At 39.1% G+C, this 25080-nt stretch overlaps 1 protein-coding gene across 1 annotated transcript in view; it reads left to right on the top strand.

Moving 5' to 3' along the window:
• The window catches only part of slc8a1b (solute carrier family 8 member 1b), a 152100-nt gene extending 129176 nt beyond the window's left edge, over positions 1-22924 (top strand). Inside the window, exons 8-11 of the mRNA XM_078273598.1 lie at positions 6169-6354; positions 6700-6789; positions 14417-14520; positions 14724-22924. Coding sequence (XP_078129724.1) covers positions 6169-6354; positions 6700-6789; positions 14417-14520; positions 14724-14996 — 653 coding nt within the window. The 3' untranslated portion in view covers positions 14997-22924. The remainder of the gene's footprint in view (positions 1-6168; positions 6355-6699; positions 6790-14416; positions 14521-14723) is intronic.
• Positions 22925-25080: the final 2156 nt, after the last annotated feature.

The raw sequence follows: 25080 nt of genomic DNA on the forward strand, positions 1-25080 counted from the left end.
GCCAAGTTGCCATTTGGTGAGCAGCTTGGTGACATTTACATGTTATTATTTAAGAGCATGACATTTCTGTTTTTTTGTATGCAGTGTTTCCTCATATATGTACCTTAAAGAAACACTGCAGATGTTATTATTACGATTTGGCGCCCCTATAGTTTCAATTCTGTTGTAAATATGGACAGCTGTGCAAGTTCCATTTGTTATGATTACATTACTTCTGATCAAAAACTAGCCAACGAGTCAACAACTTTGCTAACACAATCAAACATTATGACTAAAAGCCAGTCCGAGTTGTCCAACGGTAACTCGGTCACTCTCTCCTTTTCTCTTCTTAGCTATACCTTTGTGTCCTCTTTGGCTTCTAGCCCTTGCCGTGATGCCTGGAGCGGCTGTTGATTCCGTGGCACACTTGCCCGGCTTCAGTTCTGGCACGACACTGCCACCGTCCCCACTAGCATTTATTTCTCCCCCGACACTGAAAACATTTTCCTCCCAGCGGTCCAAAGCTCCTCCTAATGGTGTGTGTCCATTGTCAGCGTCATTTCCCTTCTTCCCATTCATTTCCATGGGAGCAGCCTTTGTGTGTGTGTGTGTGTGTGTGTGTGTGTGTGTGTGTGTGTGTGTCTCTCTCTCTCTGTCTCTTTCTGTCTATGCTCATGCCAAGCATTCCTCTGTGCTTTTATGGATACTGTCCTGCTTTAAAGTATGTGTTTCTGTTGATCTCAGTGTGTGTGTTGTGTGTGTTGTGTGTTTTTGCACAACCCTGGTGGCTAGCTGTATGAAGGCTGACATGTTTTTATCCAAAGTCTATCTCTCTTCTTCTGTAATGGGAAGGGATTTAAGGGACATTTTGGACCAACTTTTTTCTGAACAGGAGCTCATTTGTACACATCAGTTTCAAAGCCCAGTTTGTTTGTGTGTGTGTGTGTGTGTGTGTGTGTGTGTGTGTGTGTGTGTGTGTGTGTGTGTGTGTGTGTGTGTGTGTGTGTGTGTGTGTGTGTGTGTGTGTGTGTCTGTGTCTGTGTCTGTGTGTCCATGTGTGTGTAAACAGGCAGTGGTATGAATGATTCTCACAAGTCCCTGGAGCTAGCAAGAACACAGTCCTTCACCCAGACACACTCATGTACGCACCCCTCGCTTGACTAGCAGCATATACAGATGAGCTGCAGTCCACATCTGCCCTGGGCTATGAGAACGCAGCTTGTGGGCACGCTCAGTAAGCAGCAAGAGATAACGAACATCCGACACCTCTGCAGGGCAGGAGAGAGAGTATTGATATGTGTGTCAGAATAGATATTTCTTGATGTCAAACACATTAGCATGCTAGTGCCTCTCGAAATAAAAAAAGCCTAAGTGAGCAGCTGCCAGATTAGCATGAAATGTTAACTGATGAGCAACTGGTATAGATGTAATTTTATTTTATACATTGTTGCTTGGGTCATTGTTTTTTTCCATTTTTCCTTATGGGCTCCAAATAAACTGCAACGATGACTGATGTCACACACACAAACACACAAAATGGAGTAAAGAGACTTTCAATGGCATTTAGAGAGTGACAATAGGTCGTAGAGGGATGTGGGAGATTTAGAGGGATGAAGCGAGAAAGTGACAGAGAATATTCGATTATATAAGGGCTATATCAGCAAAGTGTAACCTAGGATGAAAAGAGTGTAAGAATTACTCTTGGATAACCACTTTATCAGTGTAACGCGTAACTGAACATGGAAATAGAGAGACGAGAAGTGTGCGCAAGTCAGGCGTGAAAAGAAGTAAAGGCAGATAGAGAGGGAGGGATGAGGGAGCATATAAGTCAAATAGGAGAGACAGAGCCATATGTCCACACTGCTGGTGTAGGCTATCTCACCACAGGCATCAACTGACAGTGTTGGTGACACTTTACTGGTCACTGCAGCTTCTGTATGCTCTTTTTTTCATTTTATTAAAAATGTATTAGTATTGTAGGGCCTTGTTGCTAATGGGCGGGTTAGTTCAGCTCTGTCTCTTAGAAATTACAACATATTAAGTTGTAAATTGCAAAACAATATCCACTCATAGCTATTAAAGCATGACTGAAAAGGGTTGATGAAAGGGTTTTATTCAATTCAATTTTATTTATAGTATCAAATCATAACAGTAGTTATCTTGAGACACTTTACAGATAAAGTAGGTCTAGACCACACTCTATAGTTTACAAAGCCTCAACAATTCTAGTAATTCCCCCAAGAGCAAGCATTTAGTGCGACATTGGCGAGGAAAAACTCCCTTTTGGGAAGAAACCTCGGCAGACTCAGGCTCTTATTAGGCGGTGTCTGACGGTGTCGGTTGGGGGTGTGATGAACAGCGGCAATAATAGTCACAATAAAGATAATGGAACAGTGACTACAAATGGTAGTCGTAGTAGTTCATGTCATAGCAGGGCACTGCAGGGCGTTACAGGATGTAGCGTGGCACAGCAGAGCATAGCAGGACGTAGCAGGACACTGCAGGGCACCGCAGAGCGTAGCAGGGTGTAGTAGGGAGTGCAGCAGGACCACGGCGACAGCTGCAACCAAGATCTTGGTGCCATCCTAATCCAAGAAAATATGCTGGGCGAAAAAAAAAACATAAGGACTCCGGGGAGTAAACTCCCCAGAGCTTTATGGTTCTGTTTAGGCACTCAAACACTTGGTTAAGGTTAGGGAAAGGCTGTTGCCTTGGCTAAATATTGAAAAAGTCGAGACAGAGTCAGAGACTTTAAAGCATGGTACAGGATAGGTTTACATAATTAACATTTAAACAACACCATGATCTTTCTCTAAACTTAACCAAAAGCTTTTGTTGCCTAACCAGACGTGGGGCTGAGGATGCAAACCCTCTCTGGTGTCAAAGTATTGCGCTTTCAATGCACGCCATCCACAGCAACCTCCTCCCTATGAATAATAAAACGTTGCCTACTATATCACGATACAGGTTGTTTATTCCTACCCTCTAATACGACCAACAGGAGCGTTTTCCGTTCTTATATCTAAACCATGAATGTAACGGTTGTGGTTTTAAACATGCCGTTAACGTTGAAACGGTTGCTGTTTGGTTACGTTTAGGCAACAAAACTACTAGTAGATTAAGTTTGTAGTTTGGGTTAAAACCAGTAGTTCCGTTTGTTCTGTAGAGTTAAAAAAAAAAAAATCTGTTTACTTTTATTTTCAAACGGGACACGAACCCCCGTCTCTTTGGTGAAAGTTCTGTGTTTGTGGTCACCACACATTGTGATTTACACACTCGCCCCCACACACAGGAACAGATAATAAAAAGAAAGAGACCAAAGAGAGAGACCAATGCTGTGATAAAAGAGCACATATACTGTATATTAGCAGAAAGAGAGTTAGAAATGGCTTCATTCAGCCATTACAGATTGTGTGGGAGGGAAGGAGAACAGCTGAAAGTAAAAAGTGACATAACTCAAGTAGAGAGCCTCGTTTTATAATTCATTACCAAGTGTGTGTGTGTGTGTGTGTGTGTGTGTGTGTGTGTGTGTGTGTGTGTGTGTGTGTGTGTGTGTGTGTGTGTGTGTGTGTGTGTGTGTTCCAAACCATAATAGTGGATAAGGCCATTGCTTGCTGCACTGACCTTCTACTGTTCATTTATAGTTGATGATTTGATTTGTTCCAAGTGCTCACCCTGAAAAGAAAGCATCTATTTTTGATTACATTAAACAAGGTACGTGAGGTACCCTGAGGACACTCCTGGCCCTATTAAAGTGCATTACTCTTTGTTTTAACACCCGCTTATTTATAGTAATTGTAGAACACAGTCTGGATCTGGTTCGTGACTTGTGTTTAATGACTTAATATCAGGCTGTCATGGAACTTTATACTTGTAACAGGTCAGCACTCAATGTGTTAACAGTTGCACTAAATGTGTACAAACTGTCTTGAGATAATTGTGGTTATAGGTCAAGCACAATTCAAGAGTGTTATGACGGTTTTGCAAAGTCTGATGCGTTCATGCATTCAATCCCAAATAACATATTTCAAAATAAGGTAATTTATCCTTCACTGAAATTGAAGGATGCATGTGAGAGAGTGTGAGAGTTAGTTTGGCTTTTCTGAGCTTCTGTTTTTTACATTTTCCTTTCCATAATTCCAGAACTAACTTCTCTTTAGGACATCCATCCAATCAATGAAAATTACTGCCTGCATCAAAATGTTTACTTTAAAAACAATTAAGGTGGAATATTTTATTTCATACACAACAGCCCAAAAAACACCTCCAGTGGTATAAAGCTGTGAGATAATAGAAACAAGAAACAGGCATTGGACCCTCAAAATCAAGCGTTTCTCAAAACTTTGATGGATTACATTGCATGAGATATGTCAGTAAAAATAAATCATATAAAGTTAGCCCTGGGAGAACAGTTGCTGTGGTAGAAGGAAACTCTCCAAACTCAGCTCAGTTTAGGGTGCAGACAGTTTTTGTTTGTTTGTTTGTTTGTTTTGAGCGTTTCAATGCATCACCAGCTCTTAGAAGGTTAATAGTATGCACTGAGTCAATGGTCCGGGTGAAATCAATAAGACATCATGGCTTTCGCTGAGATTTACCCATCAGCATTTTTCACTGAAACAGCAGGTACTCTCGTTTATTTATTCATTTGACTCATTTATAAATGGAGCCATACAACAGCCAACTACACAGGAGTGTATAGACTGCTAATGGTGCGTGCATGTGGTTGTCCATGTCCTGAGGCACGTTTAGACTTTGGTACTGACATCGCACACACACACTTGCCTCTCAGTGGGTCAGAAATTATGTCAAACTGAGTGTGATTTTTACATTTCTGTCACTATAGATTTAAGCTTATGATCTTTATGTCTGCTGGAGTTAAAGAGAGAGACCTTTATTACTTTGCACTTCAGGTGTCTCAGGTCAGCTATGGATAGATATTATCCATTCTCTTCCCAGCAGGGCTAAGATTGAGTTTATCATATCTTAAATAAAGACAAAATGTGTCCAACATCGACTTTTAGTATGAAAGATAGATTTATGTTTCCATTTGAAAATGTCTTTGATAGAGACTAAGTTATGTTAGTCTGTATCAAATTATAGCACAAAAATTAGGTTCTGTGCGAGCTTTTTGGCAGTTCATTTCTCAAAATCTCTTTTGATCTTTTATATGAGGCTATCAGACCCACAGATTACAATATGAACATTGTTAACACATATACAGACTAAAAACAACCTGTAACAAACCTTGTATATTAATCTAAAGCCTGATATTTTACCCAGCAAACGTTTTCAATTTGGCTTTAATATGATCATGGTTTGTTATTGCATAGTTACACACTCTATGCTATAGTTAACATTCCTTATTAATTTGTCCTCCATTTGTAGTCTTAAATATTAGAAGTAGCCTTCAAGCCACTAAATTGACACATAAAGAAAATGTACAATTCTGTTTACCAGCCTAAACTTAAAGATGATACTCAGATGTGTCGGGATTCCAGTTGCAAAAAAGACACATTTGCTATCCTCATGATGTCCCCAACTGTTCTGAGGCTTAACAGATTTGATTAGATATAATATGATTTGATTTCTTCCTACATGGATTCATATTTCTTTATTAACATGCAGTACTCAGTCAAAAATGTTTTCATTGAAAGGAGGGTAGACAGAGGAAATCAAAGTTTCCTGCAAAGATCTTAACCTAAACTAGAAAATGCATTCCCTGCGGAAAATGCTTGTGAATGCTGAAAAGCTAAATTTCTAAAGCTAAACATCACCCAGTCTAAGTCATGCAATATACACTCTATTAGACGCATAGAAAAAACCTGAATGAAACACTAAACTTAAACAGTGATAACACAAAAACTGTAAAAGATATCATGAAGCTAAATCATTTTCTAATAGCTAATGGTTTTGCGAACAGTTTAAAGTTTGAATGCCATCTGTAGGTAAAAATATGTGGGAGGAGTAGCATTTCAAAGAGTAAGAAGCCTGAAGAGTATTTGGAGATTGCTCCATTGACTTTAATGTAAAATAAAACTTAAAAAAAAGAACAAAAATTTCACACAATAAGAACTCAGTTAGCTTACTGGTTGTCATGCCTGTAAACATTTTGAACTGCAGGTGAGAACTTTGAGGGAATCGCTGCCGCCCTCCTCTGAACCTCTCTTTCTCTTTCCTCCTTCTGCCCAGGCGAGGATGATGACGACGACGAGTGCGGGGAGGAGAAGCTGCCGTCATGTTTCGACTACGTCATGCACTTCCTCACCGTCTTCTGGAAGGTTATGTTCGCCTTCGTCCCGCCCACAGAGTACTGGAACGGCTGGGCCTGCTTCGTCGTCTCCATCTGCATGATTGGACTGCTCACCGCCATGATTGGTACGACGACAGCTGACAAGACCCATTTGAAATTCGAACAGAAGTTCAAGGAATTAAGGAAAAAACTAAATAAGTTACAAAACTTTTTAATGTTTAATGATTTCGATTTTACTGGTATTGGGTGAATAAATAAAAACTTCAGCATCATGATCACAAGACTTTTTTAATTTACAGTACAGTAGTACAGAGTGACAGAAAAGATCTTTAAATATGTTTATTTTCATCTTCATCAGGTACGACTTGACTGCTATTTGTATATAAAAAATATTTAGCATTTTAGAACATTTTAATAGAAGCAGTATTAAGTATAGTGGTGATGATAATGTTCCTTTTATATTATTATAGGGGACCTGGCCTCTCATTTTGGCTGCACAGTGGGCCTGAAAGACTCAGTCACAGCAGTAGTATTTGTTGCATTGGGAACCTCTGTACCAGGTGAGTTTGTATTTGCGCGCACATTCACTGTATGTTTATACATGTGCTGTACTGTATGTTCGCTCTGATATTGATCAATCACTGCCACTGTTTTAATTATCTTAAATATCCGACTATTGGACTTTCCGCCAACTTTAAACAAAGACCTTTCTCTCTCCACATTTGGCATTTAGCTTCGTAATACCTTTATGAGCATGAATACCCTGAGGACCTTAATGTAGGAATAGATTTGTGTTCATCAATGACCCCTAATCAGGGAGTATACCTTGACATTTTCAATTTATTGCTTCAGTTTTATTAGTGGGAGCATTATTTCTCGCATTTCTTTTCTTCAGTCTATCAACTGCAGAAGCTGCTGCATTCCTGGAATAATGATTTTCTAAAAGCCTCAGGGCTCTTTTAAACAGCAATGAAGTAAAATAACTAGATGGTAACTATCACAGGTGATGGACAGAAGAATATATTAAAATATGAAAGGTCCACACATTGTTGACTTTCGCAGAAAACATTGTAACCCCTGAAATGTGGCACAAATGCATGCACAAATGTCAAATTTCCTTGAAAGAAAAAATGTGTGTAGGAAGATGGTTTAGCACAGAACAAAAGGTTTAATATATATCTCACATTTGAGAAATTTTAATATTTAGACGTGTTACACTACAGAGAAGAAATTATGTTTATTTTCTATTTAGCCTTATAAGGGTTGCCCTCACTTTCTTGAGCAGCCAACTAATTCAGTCACCATTGTTTTGGTTGGTAAATACATTTTATGGTTATTTACATTTACATTTATTTATTAGTGGGCTTTGGTCTAAGCACTACATTGCAGCAGTCATTTGCAAAGGAACAATGATAGAGGAAGAGAATATTTACATTTAAATACATGCATTACATGCATCATTTGCAAAGGAACAATGATAGAGGAAGAGAATTTATTTATTAGTGGGCTTTGGTCTAAGCACTACATTGCAGCAGTCATTTGCAAAGGAACAATGATAGAGGAAGAGAATATTTACATTTAAATACATGCATTAGTTGAAGATAATAATCTAACTGATGGTCAACTAAGATTTAAACTGATAATTAATAACTAACTTATTTTATTTTTTGCTTCATTTGAAGTTATTAAACATCCAAACACAAAAATGAGAAAATGTTGTCATGCTGAGGGAGTTTTTGACTGACCCAGTATAGTTTCTAGTCTCTCCAGTGTATATTTACTGTATATGTAGAAGCCTGGAAAGTCAGACAGAAAACAGCATGAATCATCCTCTAAATGTGAAGAATGACAGGCAGCTGCAACGGCTGGCTAAATATGTTTTAACCTTGGCGCCTGTCTCCTGCCTCTGGACACACACACACACACACACACACACACACACACACACAGAACACACATGCAGACATAGCACATGATTGAATGCAAGCTGTATAACATGCAGACATTAACGACTGACAAACTGTAATTACTTTAACGAACAGACTCACACACTCACATATTAAATCTTGAAATACGTTTTGCCCACACACACACACACACCTGTACTGTGACCATGTTATTAGCATAGGGCCATTTGTCATGTCAGGCTCAGGTGGTCTCTGTCCTCCCATTTAGGGAGCTCAGGGGAAAAAGTGATGTATTACATACTATTTTCACACACACAAACATATATGCGCACATACAGAAAATTTAATATTTGAACACACACAAACAGAAATACAAGCTCGCTAATGGTTGCATTTATGGACAAACGCATAAACACACAGCTGCGTGAAACGGAAATACACACACGTCCAAACAATTTGTAGAGCTGCAGAATGGAAACAAAGAGGTTCAGCCTTTCTGAGGCTCTCAGCTTCATTCACAAAACCTCCAGTGGCCCACACACACACACACACACACACACACACACACACACACACACACACACACACACTCACTCACAGAGAAACAGACTTCAAGTTCTGTGGTTATTAGAGTTAATAAAACCCATCCTGTGCTGTTCCATGATGATTAACCTCGTTTATCACAGTTAGCCCCACACATACACACACACACACACAGAAAGAGAAAGGAAGAAGTGGAGGGAGTGGAGCTTTTAAAAGAGAATTAGAAACTCAAGAAACTAAAATTTGTTGTTGATTTGGGATTTAGGCAAAATCTCTGTGCCTCATCACTTTAAGACTTCAGAGTATATTTAAAGATTTCTGTTCATCATTTCATGTTGGACTCAGAAACTAAATGAATACATTTAACCTGAGGAAAATGCAAAGTGGGACTCAATGAAATAAATAGAAATGTATGGCATATAAAAGCACTGTGCAAAAAATGCTAGGTCAGGACAATAAAGAATCTATAGACAATGTATTATTACAATAATTAATCACTATGATATTTCTGGTGAAATATGAAACCTTATAAATCAATTTATTTTTCAAAAAAGAACAGCTCAAAATAAAACTTTAATCGCATAAAGCATAGCTAACGGAGAGACGTCTGGATTCGAATTTATTTAAATAGACTTTGACTAAGGCAGAAGCAGAAGTAAACTGCAGCAGTGTAAAGGACATTAGACAAGAGCATGTTTGACCTTTTCAAAATTTGTCGTGGCAAAATTGCACCTAAACCTCAGGGGCATTAAATACATTTATTCAGGGACATTAAACCAGCATTAAAGTCTTAAGAAAGCAAAAATGGAACTTGCTTACATTTGCATACATCCTGACACAAATCTTTCAGCTGATCCACCAAAATTGGAGAGGATGGCAAAGATCACCAGGAGGATAATCATTAGAAATGTTAAGGGAACATTGTCTGGTTTAGGGAAGAAAACTACTGACACATTTGGTTTGAGAGACTCCAACAAAACATGTGTTTCAAAAGACTCTTATTTTTACAGACTTTCTATTCAACATGGTCTCTGGAAGTTCAAGAGAACATTTATTTATTTCTGTTTATTTGAATAGGCACAGATACAAAAAACATAGATTATTACACAAAGAACAATCCGATGCCTGTATCACAGTGTTTATAGCCATGGCTAATAACACCTGTCCCTAGAAGGGCTTTTAATAATTAAAATAATATAGGAGTCCAATTTTTACAGTGAGTACAATATGGACATATTGTATATGGAGACATCACATAGACTCGTACTAAATTAGCCAATGATCATACAAACATAAATCACAGTGTCTGTTTGAATTTAACAGGGAGGGATTTTAGCTGACTCCATCAGATAATTGTTATGAAACGATTAGTTTGTCATAGCTGTTATTAGTTGAACAACAGACAATTCACTGACAACAAATTTGAATTGTTTAACGAAATGTATCAAGAAAATAGTGTAGCGCAGAAGCGTAGTGCTTCTGCGCCTTAAATTCAAACAGTATCAGTATCACATTATTACGTGAAATTTATTGTTATAACAAGATGTTTTTCACGTTATAACAAGATATTGTCACAACATACAAACTTATCCAGTTATAACAAGAACATTTTCTTGTTATTACAATATAGTATTTATCACGTTTTAACTTGAAAGGTTTCTAGTCATAACAATAAATGATCACGTTATAACATGAAACGTTTCACGTTATAACATGATCAGTTATAGTGTTGTAACATGTAGTCTATATCCAAGACGTTCCACTTCCGGGATTGCTCTCATTCGGACGGAACTCTTTTCGGAAGGTCTGTTTTCGGATGTCTGTTACTCAAGTTAATCAAATTATAGTGTATATGAGCCACATTTTGCAATTTAACCATCCGCACACCGTGTCTTCATTCAAACAGGAGTTTCATGTTCTAACAAGAAAAATTATCATGTTATAATGTGAAACGTTACATGTTACAACACTAATAGTTATCACTATATACATGATCATTCACGTAATAACATGATACTGATATGTTTGTCTTTTTCAGGCGTGGCAGCACTACGCCTCCGTAAGAACATAATACCACACAGTTGAACAAAAAAACAAACTGGAGATTGTGATGTTTTTTGTTTTTTTTTCATTTCATCGACTGATTGATCAAAATAATCATCAATAGTTGCAGCCGCAAAAACCATTATTAAAATATTGGCCAATTGTCAGATTTTTTTTTTTTTGGTTCTGGAAACTCACAGATCTTTGAAAATCGACTTCGACAAACTCAACTCGGTCAAATAAGAAAATCAGAATCATTCAATCTCAATTTTCTCCTTGGCCAATAATTCAAACAAGGTATCACAAGAACTAAGGGCCAGATTTCTGTCACATTTCCTGTAGATTTTTGTGATCCCAAGAGGATGGATCCTAATGTTTTTGATGAGCCTTGATCTTTCCGCTTAGCCACCAACACCACATGCAGAAAGATTGCCAGATTGCCTTGAGCACATTAATTCCCTCTATAAGTCAAGAGGCAAGAGTGAAAATGGAGCAGAAGAGAGAGAACTGAGAGGTGGAGGAGAAAGGATGTAGAGAGGGCAGATGAGGTAATAAGGAGAGAGAGAGAGAGAGAGAGAGAGAGAGACAGAGAGAGAGAGTGAGAGAGAGAGAGAGAGAGAGACTGGTTGATTGACGATAAGGGAGGGAGAGGAAAAGGGCAGAACACTCTCCGGGGAGGCATACTCTCACAGAATGAGCTGCAGAGTAAAACCTGTTTCACACACAAACACACACACACGCTGCTACCGAACATGCAAGCACCCACACACTCACCCACTCAATCAGGCACACAAGCACCCAAAGACCAATTGATGCACACAGACATACACAGGCCTTTGCCAGCTGGTGGAGGCATGGCTCAGCTTGGACCCAGGTGGCATTGTTCACTAGCACACACAGACAGTGTACATGCATGCACTGCACACAGGGACACACACACACACTTGCAGGCAGACAGGTACACATACATAGCGCCTCGATACACACACACACACACACACACACACACACACACACACACACACACACACACACTTACACTTTATACCAGAGATTTATCTTTGCAAGACTCTTTCTTTGGCCCATTGCCTCTCCAATCCTCTTCCAGTCCTCCCATCATCTTCTTTTCCACTGCCAGTTTGGCTGCCACTTCAAGAAAACCCTTTCTTGCATTTTCTCTCCGTTTTTATCTCCTCTCACTGTATCTGGCAGATAAAAGCAACAGGACATGAATGACTAACGAAGAGAAGATGGCAAGATAATTAATGCGAGATAAGGGCGCTAACTGACCATTTGGCTGTTCGCTCAATCTTTGTGCTCTCAGCAACAGCCTATTGTTGAGATTTGGCAAGGTGTCTGCTCCTTTCAGTAGCTCAAGGAGGAGTGTCCCTTGCACCTGCTGTAGTTTGGCAAACATGAAACCAGGGGTAAATGTGGGGACTAAACAGTATAATGCTGATAAGTCATCAGGCAAAGATTTGTTTGCCCTTGCAAACTGAAGTTCCGCCTTGTAAATTATTGATCTTGGACCAAATTCAGCCTGTTCTGGCTGCCAGCGACAGAACACTGTAACAGGATTAAAGATTGTGGTTTCTAATTTAAGGTTCCCTGTCTAAATGTGGAAAACAGGATTTTCATTATAATTATAAGTGTTCTGCATTTATCAAGAGTGTCCTTCTCTGTCAATGAGTTCTTATATACTGTAACTCACAAATGAGTGCATGTCGAAGTCAGGAGTCCAACTGTAAATCTGTTTAACATTTACTTTACACTAAATAGCACGTTGTATTATTAAGGGCAATGCATAGTGACTCTGCTAATGCTTCATCTCGCTATAGCCTTAACTTTCTTAATCAACACTGTAGTGGTTAAATGAGAGAACAGTTATATAACTGTAACGGCAAAGTTTAGTTTGATGGTGATTGAAGGGGAAATGCCAAGTCCAGAATCAAGTTTTCTTCCTCTTGTTTACAACTAAGAGTTGAGGACATGTGCACAATTAAATTGGCCTGGAGGTGGCGCTTGAAGAAAATGTCATACTGTGGTTTCAGTAAAGTCAATATATTTATTTTCCATTAGAGGCATTATCGTCCATACCAAAATGCATGCCAACCTGGACATTAGTTTTGTAGTTTTCTGCTCCAACTTAATGCTCCAATGAAAGAGTGTGGTTCCTGACTTAAATTATTTCCTTCGAAGAGCACAATGTATTTCTACGCTCAGTGCAGAGTTAGGATTAGATATTGAGGTATGTGTGAGTAGAGTAGAAACGTGGGGACGTTATTCGTGTAAAGGATGCTCTAGGACTTTATTCTACTAGTAATATGAACATCGGATTACTTCCCCCAAAACAGAAGTAGAAAACATGGTTGCAGTATTAGTTCAACCCTGTTTACTTTTCATGTTCAAGAACTGCCAAAATCACTGTAACAATCTGTCAAGTCCTGCTCTCTCACTGTTAGATCTTCTTGTTTGCAGATGACCTACACTGCCCTACAAAGGCAAAATGCCGTAACATCATGTTTGGTCAAAAATTAGTTAATGTCATTTTTGGGTTATTTGAGACCTCCTTTATCATGTGGATACATGTTGTGAGTCAATTTGATTGTTTTAACGAGAAAATAAAGAGCTATGACAGCCGTAACATCCCAAAACGAGAAACCATACGCCAAACGCCGTAACAGCTGTTAAGGCTCTTTGCCTTTGTTCCGGCACCCTGAAGTTGAGTTAAGGTGTTCTGACTTTGTTTAGCCAGGCATCAAGAGAGATGTTACTGTGCCGCCGTGATGTTACTGTACTCTGGCTTTGTCATACTGTCAAAGTTTGCCGCTTTTAATTGTCACCAAACCACATAACATACACACGACACATCTTTGAAATAAAGTGGCAATGGTTCAGATCTGTCAATGTCAGTGACAGCCCGGAGCTAGCTAAATTTAATCTGTGTCACGTAGAGCTAACGTTGATGCTGACACACCTCGTCAATTGGCGGAGCCTCACATCAGATGCCGAAAACCAATTATTAAATACACAGGCATCCTACCTTTCCATGCAATCCGATATAATCCATGTAATATATAATCCATAGCAATGCACGTCATCTGCTGTATCCACAACAATCCATACGTGTTTGAACCATATTTCCTTCTTGCAGGTGTTCATGTCAGATCTTACACAAATCCATAATAGCACTAAGCTAGTTATCGCTAACGTCCGTACAAATTAGGCTAACCTAAATGGTCGGTCAACTCTGTCTATGTTATCTCAGAATTAAAAAGTAGTAATCCAAGTCGAGTTCGTTGACTGTGCATCTTGAGCAGTTTGGTGGCCCTTAACCCTTAACCAGGGGCGATTCTAGGATCAGACCTTTAGGGGGGCTCAGTCCCTAATGAGAATATGACACGGATACAGTGCCTTGCAAAAGTGTTAAACATAATATATTCATTGTTAAACAATAAATATACCTTTGTATTCAATTATAATTAAATTATCTTTATTGAGAAAATATTTCATTCATACTGTACATAATGTACTGCAAAGTAACTTGATGTGCTGATGTGGTTCCCTAAATACTATAAACTTACAGTATAGCAAGGCACTTTTAAATGATCATCCATTGAGTAGCATGTGTTGATAGAATGTGCGAATCCTGCCCAAATTTGATCTGTCTCCCTCCTTTTCTTCCTCTGCCCAGATACCTTCGCCAGTAAGGTCGCTGCTACCCAGGATCAGTATGCAGATGCATCCATTGGTAATGTGACAGGCTCCAACGCTGTTAATGTCTTTCTGGGCATTGGGGTGAGTCCAGCTCATTTAAACATTGATTCATTAATTAATTCATAGCTGGTGTAAATGCAGTGGTGCTTGTCATACTGCAGTAGTAGTATTTACTAACATATATTTGTAATAATTCATATGTTATTTTGTGAGTGCTATTCTTTAATGCTGCCACTGTTATAGACAGTCACATTATTCAGTTTGATTCTGCTGATGTTTGACAGGTGGCGTGGTCCATCGCTGCCATCTACCACAATAGCAGGGGAGAGGACTTCAGGGTGGATCCTGGCACACTGGCCTTCTCCGTCACGCTCTTCACCATCTTTGCCTTTATCGCCGTCGGAACGCTGATGTACCGGCGGCGGCCAGAGATCGGTGGAGAGCTGGGAGGGCCCCGAACATCGAAGGTCCTGACCTCCATGCTGTTTTTTAGCCTGTGGCTCCTCTACATCCTCTTCTCCTCACTGGAGGCCTACTGCCACATCCAGGGCTTCTAAGATGACAGGAGATGACGAAGAGAAGGGTGGGACAGAAGGAGAACGTGGAGCAAAAAAACCAAGGGAAGGTGGATGAATGGATGGATTTGGAAATTAAAGCAGTCTCATTGATCGATCACTCCCTCCCTTTACGCAATAGATTAAATGACGGATGAATGGATGGGTGTAGAGATGAAGAAATGGAGGACACTTAATTAAAGCATCTATAAACAGAATGGAAGAAAAAAACAGATGCTTGAAAGGAGGACGGCAAACAGGAAAATCATAGGAATATGGCCTAAAAAGGAATAAACTAAGGAATATGTTATTTTTGTCTTTATCTATAAATCCAAACCAATCAAGTTGTCTTACCCCCACCCCCGTTTTAAAAACACTAAAACGAATCCCCAACACACACAATGTGTCTCGGCTGGTTCGACCATACAGAAATGAAGAAAATTAGTTTTAACAAAACGAGGAGCAGAATGTTAAACTAGACCGACACACAGCTCCTAGGTTGTGTGGCTTCAACAACAGCAATCCTATTAATCCCCCTCCAGTTGGAGCAGTGCTACTCCCCCGTCCAACTACAGTAACAGGCCCGAGTGAGACAGAAAAGGACAGAATAACTTTATCAGTATGTACATGCATGACCAGACGATACCGAAAACACAATCAGAAGAAACCGGATATATTGCCACAACTGTTTAATGACAACAAACTGTGTGTGTGTGCTGGTGTGTGACCGTGTGTTTCTGTGCTTGTGTGTTGTGGGAAGATGGTCAAGTACTGTGAAAAGAATTGCCTCTCGTTTTGCTGTCGCTGCGTGCGATGGTTTATGCTTTCGTATTTGAGGTCTTTTTGACTCCCACTCTGCCAGCCTGTAGAAATGCTGGGTAAGACTCTTTTGCCGGAAGGCACGTTCAATGAAATGAAATGTTTTGAACATCACTGAGGTTTGAAATGTAAATACAAAGAGCTGAACGTACATTACAGCTCCACTATTTTCCTTCTGAATGTCTTGGTTACGCCATGCGCTCCTAAAAGGGCCCTCGTTCTGTTGCTTTATACAGTAGATGTAAATGATTTAAGGTCTAATATGAATCAAGAAAGGTTAGTGTGCTTTTACCTTTAATAAGGCCATGTCTGAGAAGACAAAATGGCCACTCTACCGTTTAAAACTGTTAGAGCAACTATTATCATTGCATATATATATAGGTTACTCTTATGTGTTTTTTTGTTTTTTTAAACTGTGGAATTCTGTTACCTGAGATTCCCACCATCATGTGTCAATTGTAACATGGCAATAGACTTTGCAAACGTAGGTACCGTCCTCTGTGAAACCTCATAGGCTCACCGTTGCTTAACTGCCTCTGTCATTGTTTTTCTCACTTTGATGCAGCTTTCCCATTGGTTCACACATCAGCTTGTGTCATCATCCCTGTGTCTCTTAAGTACCTCCCCCTGGCTGGTCAGTGGACCAATCCAAATCCTCAAGGGCTTTGTAAGAAACAACCACTAATCCCTAACCCAGACCCTTGATTTATGATTCTTCGCGTAGATTGGTCTTCAGGGGGCTATTTAACAGAGATTTATGTTCCTTAACATTATGCACCAACTGCCCAGATGTAAGGATGCTTCTTCAGTGTGGCTTTCAAAGGAAAAAAAGACTACATGACAGCTTCATTGAGTGCAGAATTATCAGACCAAGTAGCCAGAGTTACCCTAATATTGGCAAAAGCGACCTGATGATCCAAAGTAATCAGTCGGACAAGGCTTCAACCTTTTTTGAACTTTTTCCCAGTTCAAAGACTGCCTATAAATTGCAGTCAGCCTTATTCCAAATTAAACCATCCATGCAATGTTCTTTCCCGGGCCGCCTCCACTCTACTTCTTAAATATACTACCTTTCAGTCAAGTGGATCATGAAGGCCTTAACCCAAAGGAAGCAATAAACGTCTGACTTTATATTGTTTCCTTTTTTAAGGGCAAGTGTTTGCTCTTGACGGAAGAACTAAAATGTAATCTACGTGATTCACTGCTTCACGCCAGTTCTTGGAAATAAACCACTGACACTTTACTTCAGCAGCCAGTTTTCAGTCTTAACATATGAGCCATCAGATGAAGGAATTGAAGTATTTGCTGTTGTTGGAGAAGGAGGCCTACTAACAGATATGGATAAATACTGTAGGGACATCTTGCTTGTTGCTAGTAAATCTAAACTCAGACAAACAGACCCTGTTTAACAAGCTCACAGATGTTCTTGAGACAATTGTTTATAATAAAGAAAATGGCATAATGACATTTTCTTTACACCCTTTTCAAATGGCTTTCCCTCTAGGACCTGTATCACAAAGTGAGTTCAGTTCAGTCAGGCTCTCTTTGGGTTACATCGGTGATTCTGGATAACCAGTCTTGAGTTCATAACCATGACACGTAACATTAACAGATCAAAAGGAGCATGCTTAATATGAGATGTTATACTTTATTTAGAATCATTATCTGATTAGGTATGCAAAAGATTTTCTATTCACAAAGTCACCTTATGCTTTCACTTAATGGCACTAATGGAACTAGTTTGCAAAGAATAGCTATCGGACCAATCACTGTTGAGAATCAGGACAAGACAGGAATTAAAGAATTTTAGCACAATATAACAGTAAATTAATTATTATTATTATTATATTAACAATATGTGGTCAATTAGCTTCCAGCTTTAGGTCAAAAGTCCTTTTATAAAGCCAGAGTAGATGTTTCCTTTCTCTCTAATTATAATTGATTCTACTGGTGTGCAAACATGTTGCTCTACTTTTATGGTACAGTGCTTTAGTCTTTTTAGTTGTGCAGCATAAGTTGCCATGTTGATCTAGCCCAATCAAATGTGAACCATTCCTGATACCAGAACGCCTTGGTTCAGCTCAAAGTGTAACTGACTAACCACTAATCTCACTTTATAATACAGGCAATAATAGGTTCTATAATCAAGTTATTCAGCGTCATTTTATTAACTAACACATCGTCTCAGCCCTCTTTTAAATGAATTTTGAGCTTGAATTTTACCAAAAGTCAATGTGCATGATAGGACAGGAGATTTTCATTTAGAAAATTGTGCTAATGGCTTAAAAGGTAACTAAGGGTTCTGTAAACAGTAGGTGTGCTGTTTCAGGACACAAGCTACCAAACAGGCTCTCAAGCAACAGTCAAACTTCTTTGGAAACGCTTGTGAAGTGCTGGGCTAGCTAGTAAACATGTATCAATTAAACTGCAAAAGCAACAGACAGAGAAACTGACCCAGACTTTAAAGCAACACTATGTAACTTTTCCCGCTTCGGTCCCCCTACAGGTTCTCTCATTGGAACTACAGCTGCAGCTAAAAGTTACATAGTGTTGCTTTAACTGGCTCAGAATCTTCTTTCATTAATAGACAGACAAGATATATATGCTGAAAAATTTCTGGCCAAACGAAACACATAAAAGGGTCTCAAAATCCTGTCCTGAAATATTTGTAGAATATAAATCGTCAAGCCTATCTCAACTGTCGGAGAGGTTTACACTTCAGACTGTTAACTATTTTACTCTAAAACCACAGAGATCTCAAAGTTCACAAAACTTACTGTATAAGTAGGCATTCTAAAAGTCCATAGTTTATTGAATGGCACTATATGCATCTGAATTGGCCATAGTTTTCCTGCTGATGTTGTGTTTTTTACTTGATGTATATTATAATAAATAGTATTCTAAATTCTATTCTATTTCATCTGTAAAGTAAGTAGTCGGGGCTAGTTGTAATCCATTTAAAACTTGTCACAGACAGCTTGCAATCCCTGTGAGAGAGTAGAGCTGAGCAGAGCCTTGGATTGGATGAGTTTGGCAAATTCACAGTATCTTGAGGACAAGTTATATATAATAAATGTTCTAGGTTTTGTAACCTGGCATATATTACTGATTCACCAAATGATGCAGCAAATGTAATTTGCAGCCAGGGTCATCTAGCAACTCTGCGTTGGCTTGCGAGCTGGAAAAACCAAACTCTAGTCAGGCCAATCACATCGTGTATAGAGTCGGTGGGCGGGCTTAACATAATGACGGCAGAGTCGCGACGGTTCCGTGTGAATTCCCTGCTACTTGAAAACAACGACGATGGCTGCTGCTGGCGAACAGCGGTCTTTCGAATTGGCTTTGGCCGCGACTCTGGAAGACTTGGAGTTAAGCTTTTCTTTGTGAAAAGAACAAAGAACGGCACTGAAGTCATTCTTAAAAAAGGAAGATGTGTTCAGAGTTTTGCCAACCAGATACAGCAAAAGTTGAATCTATCAACTAGTGTTGCTCTGGTTGGTTGTAGCGCTATCCTATTGCGTGCAGAGGGAATTTGAAAGACAACGGTTTATCCTCATATTGAGCCCTGCCAATGGTGAGTTCCCAGACTCAACATCTTGATGTGGGTCTGGCTTGTCAGGCTACCTGGAATAGAGAACCACTCCAGAATGAAAATTCCAGTATTTGATGCTACACAGAGGTCCAGCAGCATGACTTGCATACTGAAATCTGGCCAAACTCTAATAAACAACTCTAATTTATGCTCTGTAGCATGCAAGCTTTTGTTATTTGCAGCACCAATGTTGCGCAATTTGGGAAAAAAGTAAAAAACAAAACATTTGTATAAACTCTTGACACTCAAAATGAAGTATAAATTAGATTTTACTTAGGCTACTTATTACTTGTATTTGCCAAACTCTGCACAATGTACGGTTCTCCATTAGAGTAGCTGTTCTCTTGTGAAGGCCTTGGAGTGGCAGTTTACCCCTGTTTTGCCAAAGGGAAATCTTTCTATCAGAAACTTACAATTTGCAGTCTGGACTGTAAAGGGTTTTCTAACCAATGGAACTTTCTTAAAACACCAAATATTATTCATATTTCATTAACACTTTGAAAGGAGACTTGATGTTGTCTTAACCTAACCAGAATCTTTCTATTTAAATTTGAATGCATTTGTCTGTTCACTGGCATGGAGATTAAGGTTTATACACTGTAAAAAGTAATGCTAGCTTGTGCAAAAAAAGAAAAAGAAAAGAAATAACATTGTGGAAGACATTGTTTGCAACACTTTTTGAGTAACTTCAACAGGGTTTAAATTATCTTTGATATTGCTAAATTAGGTTGGATTTACTTCAAATGTGCCCGCTGTGTAATTTGTCAGAGTGAACTTGCGCAGGAATGAAAAGCTTGCAGTAATGTAGTGGTTTGCATCTAATTAGTTTGCTGCACAATTTTTTCAGAAGCTAACATTTGTCATTGATGGGAAGTTAGTTTCTTTTGCTACACCGGCTTTGTTGCACCATCTCAGTGTATCTACCTTGACTTGAAGGCTAGTCTGGCGTGAAGCTAATGGCAGATTATTGACAGCTGTTCCAAGCCCCACAAGGTTTCGACAAAGGTGGGAAGCTAAACACGGTTAACAAAATGTTACCTGCGACTAGCAAGTTTGAACGCTTTACCTGCCGTGATTGTAAGTGACCAGATTCTTTCTTTTCAAAAGCAACTTCTTCAGGCAAAGAATCACGATAGCACTTTTGTCGTTCGAATTTAGCTTCCTGCCTTGGTTTGAATTTTGAGGTTTGAAGGGTCAATGGTTAGCCAGGCCACCGCTGTAAATATAACACTAAGTGCAAGCAATTGTAGAAAAATGAACTGTAGACTACAGTAGACTTTTGTTTATTCTTCTGTGCTGGGGTTTGAAGAAGTGGGCAGGGTTTTAAATGAAGGAAAAGCTTTGCACTGGTTCTTGTCGCTTATGTGAAACGGCTACTATGTTGTTTCGTCGAGTACTAACAAAGTTGCTTCTGAAATAAACAACAACAACCAATTTTTGGACTGATGTACACAATAATAACGTTGTACCTGATGTAAAAGAAAAAAAAATAGTTGTGAATCAGTTGTGAACCATTAACAATTTTGCTTCTGATGTAAGGATTGATGTTGCATTTCCGTTGCCTTGTTCACTTCTTAAGTGACTGTCTGACAGACTGAGGAATAAATGAATGCAACAGCCAACAGACAGCCAAACGAAAGGAAGGAAACAAACACCCCTGCTGGTACAAGCTGAGCGACCTCATGCTGAGACGTTGCTACGGCACTTAATGTACTGTTGAAAAAAAAAAAACATTACCAGAGCTATTCTCTACCCTTGAAGTAACATTTAACAAGTACAATGTAAAATGACGATGATAAAGGGAGGAAGGAGGAGAAGGAAGACGAGGAGGAAGAAGATGAACATTAAAGAAAAAAAATAACATGAAGTTACAGCCATACATTGATTTCTGGGTCAGTGAGATTGAAATGGACTTCTCCTGCCCAGCATGTGTATTGTTATGGTGTCTACCTGTCCCTCTGTGTCTCTCCCCTCTTCTTCTCTGTCTCTGTGCTGCCAAAGTAACCAAAACAAACAGCAAACCTTTCATTCAGTCTTTTCTTCCCTTCTTCCCAATTCCCGTTTTATCCTCCGTCTCCCTATGCCATGTTTTCCATATTTTGGAATGTCAATGTGCTACTTGTTGACACTGTGCATGAATGATAACATGTCTGTATATAGTTATAGAGAATTGTATCCCATTCCCCTGGTGTTGACAAAAAATGGTTTGAATGTTGTACAGATTCTGGTTTTCTGTTCATCTTTTATTCTGTTCAGTTACATTTTTTAATGTATGTAGAGCTTAAAAACAATATGTTTTTAATTTAAAGGAAGACATAACTTGCACATTATTGATGAAATTATTACTAAGGGTTTTTTGTTAAAAAGGCAATATCTGCTGTTATTGAATGAGAGATGAGATCTTAAAGGAGTTATGTATCTTAATTAAATAATCTATACGGAAGTTGCATGGGTTATTTGTACAAAAAAAAGACACTGCTTGCTACTTCTAATACCATGGCTGAATTCTCTGACAGAGGGTGAGGAATACTGTATGTAGTACATCTAAAGGTTATTTTGTCATTAAAGAAATAATAATAATATTGTGTATATACTGTACAGTGTTACAAGTGAGGTGGACTATATGGCCATCACGCTAACCGTTGGGAATTAATTCTACATATTTATTTAAAGGAAACTAAACACTCATACACTCAAGAATGACATATATTGCCTTTTTGGAAAAGTTGTAGTTTGCTTAAAGTTTATCTGGCTTGCTCTTTCTTCTCACTCATTCTCTTTCTTCTTCTTTGGCTGGTTTATCTGTCTTTTTTTCATTCATCTCTCCTGTGGTCTTTTATTTTTTTCGATTGGAGGGGTGGTTTCTATTTTAGATGAGTTTTGTCAATCTCTTCACTGCTGATTCTGACTTATCCCACTGACTCAACAGCATCTCTAAACCTGCTTGTATTCGACTGTTTTCTATGTATGGCTACATATCAGTACAATATATCTGTCTAGGTCCCCATCTGTTTGAGTCCTTTAAAGGATCATTTGTCATACTTGAGTCCCTGATTCAGATTTTTTTGCTTGCTAAATCCATCTTTTCATCTTTCTTTCCTTACTCCCTCCTTTGCTCCAGCACATCTTTTTCCACCTCCACACTTTTTTCCCTCCACCCATCCTTTTCTTTTTTCCTATGCCCTGCTCTTCGCTCTCATAGGGTGTAGTTGGGAAATTTCAGTTTGTCAATTTTATTCGGTGTGTATTTTAATATGGAACAATAACCGCAACAGTTATAATGTTGGTAATAATGAAGATAATATTTTTCTTTCTATGTCTTGATTAATGTTTATTTTTTATTTTTTGCGCTGTCCTATGTGTGCCTGTGTTAATTTAGTTGATTTCTATTAATTTTTGTTCAACACCAACTGATCGGAGGAAAGTTGATGTATGTGTGTTGCCACTAACTGTGACTGCTCTCCATGGTACTTCTGATAAAACTAATAAAATAAAGTTTGGGATACCCTGTTTCAGAGATCCTGTGAGTCCACTGCCTAGTCTGTGTGTGTGTGTGTGTGTGTGTGTGTGTGTGTGTGTGTGTGTGTGTGTGTGTGTGTGTGTGTGTGTGTGTGTGTGTGTGTAGAAAAAGGGGTGCAGATAAAAATGAAAAATCCAGTTCATTGTAGATTAATTATATCTGCATTGATGCTCTCAATTTGTTTGTTTGACTAGAAGTATGTGTGTGTGTGTGCGTGTGCGTGTGTGTGACATTCAATCTGTATTGAAAAGCTTTACATAATATGAAAGCTTAATTATTATGCAAATTTGCATTAGGTTTTACACTTTCATTTAGTGGAAGTAAATGGCCAACCACCTCTTTTGTGTGTGTCTCGCTCTCTCCCTCTATGTGACACTCAACCACCCGTACAAACAAACATCCATTTTCTTTTATACAGTATGTTCCGACTGTCAGTGCTGTAAATGACATTTGTCTGAATGGCTGACATTTTATTGTGTAACTGTCATCTGACTTGTTCTGTCATTGTGTCAGAGATGGAAGCAACGGCAGCACCACTGTCTGTTTTTTCATGTGTCATATGAAAAAATAATGAATGTGCATTGTCTCCGTCTGCGCTACTGCTTTTCCCTTAAACACATATTGTAGAGGCTAAGCCCAAGCTTTAAGCCCCTGAGGTGCTGTTCCACGGGTAAAGTAATTGACCCACTTTTTACCTTTTTGATCAATGAAAGTCCAAGTCATATTTGCAGTTAAAACCTTTGGTTCCATTTATTTCCATGATATCTTAGTTGGGTTTCCAGACAAATCACTGCTTGTATGTATGCCTGTGTAGTGTTGTGGTGTTGGTGTGCGTGTGGTCAAAAACTGTATGTGCTTCCGGGTTGCACCAGAGGAACCAATGATTGGTTCCTATTTATACCAAGGGCACTAATTGGCTCTTACACATATATTCACCAGACTTACTGTCAGAGAAAATTCAAAAGAGATGAATAATTAATTAGTATTAAACAAAAAGTTCATTTTAACCTACCTAGGGATAGAACATTAAAGAGAATTAAATGTTTGACTAATGGAATAATTAGATCTGCTATCTATATCGTAGCAGATGTGAATAAATTGAATAGTACAATGAGGTTCTAGTTTTAATCAAATGCACAGCTTTAGTTTCGAGTAGTACCTACTGTATTATTTAGCATATCACGTTTGTGATTTGTATGTTACAGGGTAAAAGAGTTGTTTATCCTGAAAGATTTTACTCCTAATATTCTCCATTAATTTCCATTGCACACAAAGCCAAAACAATTATTAAAGTATATATATATATATATATATATATATATTCTGCATGCATTTTCCGCTTCCTTCCGCTTTCTTTATGTTGGAATTTTAAATTCGGTGGATATATGAGGATTATTGTTGACTGCTCCTCAGATCTCTGCATGTAAATTGACATAGCTAGCTGAACTATCTGTTCAATCTGAGTTTTCTCTCGCACAACTATTTAACAGCAGCTCTGTGCAGAGTTTAGCACCGCCCATGACGATTCTGATTGGTTTAAAGAAATGCCATTAAACCAGAGCACGTTTTCCTCACATCCCCAAATGCTATGTGGAGTAGCCAGACCCTCCATCAACGCGCTTTGAAGGAGGCATAGTCGAAGGAGAAGGTGAAGGCGGTAGCTGAGTGGCCCACTCCTACCAACCGTAAGCAGGTGCAGCGGTTTCTTGGTTTTGCTAACTTCAACCGCAAGTTTATCAGGAGCTTTAGCACTGTTGCTGCCCCTCTTCATGACCTCACGTCTGTTAAGGTGCCTTTCCAGTGGTCTCTGTCTGCTGAACAGTCGTTAGCTCGCCTGAAGAGGAGTTTCTCTACTGCCCCTGTGCTCATTCTGCCGGATCCTCATCGCCAGTTTGTGGTAGAGGTGGACGCTTTGGACGTGGGTGTTGGTGCCGTCCTGTCTCAACGTTCCTCTGAGGATGGGAGACTTCATCCCTGTGCCTTCCTTTCCCGCAAGCTGTCGGGGCCAAAAAGGAATTACCACATGGGAAACAGGGAGCTATTGGCTGTTAAAGTGGCTCTGGAGGAGTGGCGCCACTGGTTGGAGGGAGCAGAGCAGCCTTTTTTGGTGTGGACAGACCACAAGAACCTGGAGTACCTACGCTCGGTTAAGAGAC

Source organism: Sander vitreus, chromosome 17 (genome assembly GCF_031162955.1).
Source record: "Sander vitreus isolate 19-12246 chromosome 17, sanVit1, whole genome shotgun sequence".
NCBI classification, from domain to species: Eukaryota; Metazoa; Chordata; class Actinopteri; order Perciformes; family Percidae; genus Sander; species Sander vitreus.